Genomic DNA, 6,000 nt, shown 5'->3' with positions numbered 1-6,000 from the left:
TCTAACTTGAACTGGAAATACTTAGTTCAACTTTTTAAACAGTGGAATTGGTGATGGACAGAGAAGTCCGGCGTGCTGCAGTCCATGGGGTCGTAAAGAGTCGGACTGAACTGAACTGAAAGTGGTTAACAGGTGGGGAGAGGGCTGGACTGGGAGTCAGGAAGAAGCCACCAATGTAACACTTTTTTTTTTCCTAAGAAAGCGAGGCTACAAAATTTACAGCACATAGTATGTACATTTTTAGGTTCTCTCTTTCCCCTAAAGTTTGTGCCAGTGTGCAACTGAAGCCACCAAAGTTGCTTTTCACCAGATAAGGAAGCTACTCCAGGGCTTCCAGCATCTCAAGGAAGTTTCAGGGCAAGGTGCCGAGCCTGCCGGAACGCAGATGCGTGCGGCAAGCTGTGCCGGGGCAGTTCACTCCCGGGCAGCAGGAGGCCCCGACCGGCTAGGGCGGGCAAGCACCCGGCGCTTAGGGGCGGAGACGTAGGGCGGGTCACCAAAGGTCGGGCGATTGTGTCGGGAGGCGAACGGGGCGTTGGCGACGGCGGGCGGAGCTGGGGGGGAGTGATGTAAGGAGCGGAGGGATCCCACTGGGAGAGCCGGCGCGGCACGGTGAGACCCCAGGGGTGTGGGGCGGGGGATTCCAGTCCCGCCCTGTTTTCCCCGCCCCTCCCCCCGCCTCCTTCACGCCCCTCCCCCCTCCTCCCCTCTGGTTGGAAAGTTTCTAGAATCTCTTCCCAGCGGCCTTTGCGGTTCCAACATGGCGGAGCTGACGGTGGAGGTTCGCGGCTCCAACGGGGCTTTCTACAAGGTACCGACCCTTTTGCTGCTTTGTTGGCTCTTCTGGGGGCTCGGGCCGGTTTGGGGGAGGGTTGGTGGTTCAACATAGTGGCGTTTGGGGTCGAAAAAGGCAGCCAGGACAAAGCCTGAGGCCACTGGGTTCATCGCTTCTCCCCCCTCCACCCGCGGTTTAACGGTCTCGGGGGCCCGGGCTCCGTTATATTTTGAAACAACACGTCGGACAGTTCTTGCGTATTCCTACTTACGAACCTTTTTCTTGGATGCTAGTGTGGCCGTTCGCGGGCCGGTGAGGAGAAGCCGAGTGGCCGCAGGAAGCTTCCTGGGAGCAGGCCCGAGCGCCGAGAGGTGGGGGGAGTCGTGAAAAGGAGGTGGTGGGATTGTTTGGTCACAGCCACTCCCCCGCCCCTCGAACTGGGCCGAGCGAGAGCGCCTCGGCCCGCGGCTACGACCCCTCCCCACCCCCTTGGGGGGTGCCTTGCGGAATCTTAGGAATTCACCTTTGTACTAGGGTTTTGGGTTTATAAACTTCAGTGTCTGAAGAGAGAGCGAGTGCAGAATTGAAGATTAGGATCGAAGAGAAAACTAGAAAACCTTGAAGTGTGGCGGGTAGAAATATTTTATTTTTTGCCTGGGAAATTGGGCGGCGCCCTAGCCCCTCTATTACGGAAGAAAAGGCGAGAGAGTTCTAGGCTTTAAGATTTAAAATGTGAGATAGATTAAGAAGACACAGGTGGGGAGGTAGCTAGTTTCTTTTTCAGTTATCCAGTGTTTTTGGAGGGTGTTGATTCCCCCCCCCCCCCCCCCCCCCCCGCAACACACACACACGTATTTTGAAGGTGCATTATTGTGGGATCGAGTCTGGAAAACGGAAGAGGAATTCGAGAGTAGAGGAATTTATTAGGGGCTTCCAGTGTAGGGGTCACTTAATTGAAAATGAAATCCTTACAAGTTTAGTCTTGCCATTATAACAGTCCCTTTTCCCGATTCTCCCTTTCTCCCAAAGTAATGCCGCGATGTTACAAGATCAATACAAAAATCTCCCCAGCTGTTGTCTGTCAGTCAGTCTTACTAAGCCAGCATCTCAAATGTTTGAGAGTCCTGGCTATTTTTATGAAGGGCCTTCTCCTAATACAGGAGTAGTATTGTGAGTACGCAGAATGTATTCTGAGTTTAGTTTCAGCGTACCTCGTATCTCCCACGGAATTTTCTCTTACTTGGTGGTCGTAATTCCTATTTTTAGCGTTTTCCTTTTCTAGTTTACTAATTAGCTGTGTGAAATTGGTTTAGCTGTCACGTGGTTATAGCGTAGTAGAGAATCACTGTTGGCGTCTAAAGGATCTCTTTAAGCTTTTTACAAGTTTAAATCTCCTTAGGTGGTTAACATAAAAGTGAAAAGTGACTAGTGGAAAGGAGTCCTAATTAGTGAATAGTTCCATTATCAGTCTAGGTTAACAACTTTTTGTCATACAAAAGCCCTGAGTAAAATTTGAGTAGGTACATCATTAGCCTGTTCTAATGGTTGCCCTCTTTGAAAGACTGCAGATAACATTTGTGGCACTGCACAAAGAGTGGGCTTATCATACTTTACTGTCAAAGGTAGATAAGGTTCATCATTTTTGCTTTATTCTCACTATTCGGCTGTTGAATTCTTGTGTAGTGGAGATACGCATTTTTTCCTGGCATATCGAAACACAGGAAAGATTGTTTTGCTTTAACAAATTATTTTCAGCATGTCGATGATAGATAATACAACACCATTTCTTTTTATGCAAGTATATTTTATGTTCATCTGCTAAACGTTTACGTTTTTAAAAAAATTTTAAAGGTTCAATAATATCGTCAGTTTGCAAGTTTTAGTAAAGATTGTTTACCATCTTACGTTGGTTTTGCATAGTTTTTTTTTTTTTTTTTTGCTTTTGTCCTTGTTTTGGAACTGTAGTTTATCGATGATACTTATCCATACTCTACAAAATCTGCTTGATTCTTAGACTTTTTGAGTCCATTACACCTATTTTGTTTACATGTAGTAAGGTGGTTCTTTGGCAGAGGTTGGGAAGGACCCTAGCCACATTTGAATCTGCTGAGGTAGCACTTAAATGTTTTGAATTTTATGTCCTGCAATAATAGACTTGTACTTTGTGGAAGCTATGGTCCTCAGAACTCTGGAAGAGTAAAGATGATGAAGTGGAAGGAGCCCTACATTTGAAGTTAAATAGGAACTCTGGGTCTCTACATACTTCAGCTTATTAAAGGTTATCTAGCAATGCACTGTTGACCAAATATTCCTGGTCCTATATTGTTTTGTGTAAAATAAGATGTTTGAAGTAGTTCAGTAGTTTGTAATATTTTTATCCCATGAAACTGTCCACTTGGAAAAAACTGGCTTACTGCATAAGCACATTATTAATTGTAGCTTCATGAATTTTTTTAGATTAATTTGCCTATAGTAAAATGCATCTTTTCAAAAACATCTTCTTTGACGATTATGTAAGCTTTGATAAATGCTAACAGTTGTGTAATCACTACCAATAGGGTAAAGGGATAGAATAATTCCACATTCCCCAAATTTCTATCTTGTCCCCTTGTAGTCATCCTCTCTCCTCACCCCTGGAACCTAGTGTGGTTTCTGTCCCCATAGTTTTCCCTAAACATAGAATCATACAGAATACAGTTTTGAGTTTGGGTTCTTCAGTTTAACGTGGAAGTAATTTTACGTAATTTTTTCAAATTTAAAAAGTAATACATGGTCAGTGAGGGATTTTAGAAACTATCAGAAAAAGCTAGAATAATAGTTAACATTTTGGTGTTTTTTTCTTTCAGCGGTGGTTTTCAATATACTGGTGGTTCTGATTTTCCTCTTATTTTTCCCCCTTTGCCCTGCCCTCCCACCACACACTTGACTGTGAATGTGAATTACCATTCAAGAGTTTCAAAGTCATGGGGTTAGTGGCCAGTATCATCATGCTTGAGGCAGTGCTCTGTAGAGATTGATTAAAGGTTTTTACTGGAACTGAAACTGCATTTCAGAAATTAGTTGGAACCAGTGAAAAGCTGAAGATGGAATCTAAAATAGGATAGTTTTTTTCCCTCCCCTAAATATTTACACAAATACTTTGTTTTGCATCCTGCTCTTTTTACTTAAGAACAGTAGATCTGTGGTTGTCAAAGAGATAAAAACTTAACTCTTGTTTGAAGCTAGGTAACTATAGGGATTGGAAAAATGGGAAATATGGTAATTAATTACTTGATAGGGGATGTAATTTTATATACAAACTTGTTTTTATAGCCTTTATCTGGAGTGCAGCATCATAGGGTTTATACTGCTGTGCCATTTAAGATGCATTTATTATTATTTATCTTTTTAAAGCTTTCAGATAGAATTTACATTCTCTGATAGTATTGATAGTATATTTACGGAATTGTGTAACCATTACCACAGTCTCTTTTTAGAACATTTTCGTTAACCCCTCAAAAAGCCTTGTACCCATTTGGAGTCATTAAAATGCTTTTTAACTGATGTATATGATTTTAAGCTTTGTAATAGCACTGCAACTTGCATAGCCGTGGGCAGAATATAATTTTAAATAGAAGTTGAAAGTAAGTCACTCAGTTTCTGGCACTTGGAGAGGAGTTTCCATGGTATTCCATGGAAATGTGTGGTCTCTAAGATGGCTGAAGGAATTTTCAGTTCTTCTCTTTAGAAGATAGAATTACTTTTAAAGCTCTGTAATTTCAGCTTTTGACTATGTAATTGATCAACTACAAAACATTTTAAAGTACCTTGATATTTCCAAAATTTGCTTTTTGTTTTAGCTTAATATTGAAATTTGAGAGTAATTAAATTATACAACGGATTTATTATTGCTAAGGATGATGGCCAATAGACTTATAGTAAAAGAGTTGTATTTTGAAAATGTGCTTACTTTTCAAAGTTACATAGAAGATGGTTGATTTCTTTGTGGAGATTAGTAATTGAGAAGAAGGTTGCTGTGTTATGTTATGGACACTATTAGGTTAACATAGTTTAAGATATTTTGAAGCTAGTTTTAGTTGTACATGTTTTAAAATGAAGTTTTTTAAATGTAAAAGAACTAGCATTTAATTAAGTGAAAAGACCACTTAATTTTTAAAAATTAATTTTCCCATGAAGTTTTGTTTTTGTATTACAAGAACAATGTGTAATTAATGAAAAATCTGAAAACACAAAAGCAAAAAAGAAAGCCTTGATCTTCCGTATCTAGAGACAATGTCAAGACCTTGGCTTTACTTACAGAAAACATATTTTTCCATATTTTCTATACGTCATCATATATTTGTGGGTATTGTGTAAGTAAAATAATAATTTACTATTGCTTATTACTATTGTCCATTAACCCTTGAACTGCGAGGAGATCCAACCAGTCCATTCTAAAGGAGATCAGTCCTGGGTGTTCTTTGGAAGGACTGATGCTAAAGCTGAAACTCCAGTATTTTGGCCACCTGATGTGAAGAGTTGACTCATTGGAAAAGACTCTGATGCTGATGCTGGGAGGGATTGGGGACAGGAGGAGAAGGGGATGACAGAGGATGAGATGGCTGGATGGCATCAGCGACTCGATGGACATGAGCTTGGATGAACTCCGGGAGTTGGTGAAGGACAGGGAGGCCTGGTGTGCTGCATGCAGTTCATGGGGTTACAGAGAGTCAGATATGACTGAGCGACTGAACTGAGTAGTAGTAGTAATGTTGCTCAGTCGTGTCCAACTCTTTTTGACCCCATGAACTAGTCCACCAGGCTCCTCTGTCTCCAGGGATTTCCCAGGCAAGAATACTGGAATGGGTAGCCATTCTCTTCTCCAGGGATCTTCCCTACCCAGGGATTGAACCCTGGTCTCCTGCATTGCAGTCTTTACAGTCTGAGCCATTAGGGAGGCGCTATTGTTCTTTGTTGTTGTTCAGTCTGCTCAGTCGTGTCCAATCTTTGTGACCCCATGGACTGCAGCATGCCAGCCTTCCCATCCTTCAAGGAGTTTCCCTATATTTCAAGGAGTTTGCTCGAACTCGCATCCATTGAGTCTGCACTGCCATCCAACCATCTGGTCCTCTGTCATCCTTTTTTCCTGCCTTCTATCTTTTCCCATCAGGGTCTTTTTACAGTGAGTTGGCTCTTTGAATCAGGTGGCCAGAGTATTGGAGCTTTAGCTTCAGCATCAGTCCTTC

General features: G+C 42.1%; 1 protein-coding gene across 3 annotated transcripts in view; it reads left to right on the top strand.

Annotated features, from left to right (window-relative positions):
• Positions 1-672: 672 nt before the first annotated feature.
• Positions 673-6,000, top strand: part of FXR1 (FMR1 autosomal homolog 1) — a 71,595-nt gene continuing 66,267 nt past the window's right edge. The window contains exon 1 of one of the 3 annotated variants that reach the window (XM_052649651.1): positions 673-811. In XM_052649651.1, the coding sequence (XP_052505611.1) occupies positions 761-811 (51 nt within the window). In that variant the 5' untranslated portion in view covers positions 673-760. The remainder of the gene's footprint in view (positions 812-6,000) is intronic. The other 2 variants (XM_052649643.1, XM_052649636.1) reach the window with 2 other exon arrangements.

The sequence above is a fragment of the Budorcas taxicolor genome, chromosome 1 (assembly GCF_023091745.1).
Source record: "Budorcas taxicolor isolate Tak-1 chromosome 1, Takin1.1, whole genome shotgun sequence".
Classification (NCBI taxonomy): Eukaryota; Metazoa; Chordata; class Mammalia; order Artiodactyla; family Bovidae; genus Budorcas; species Budorcas taxicolor.
The sequence above is the reverse complement of the archived record's forward strand: the minus strand, read 5'-3'. Positions and strand labels throughout refer to the sequence as shown.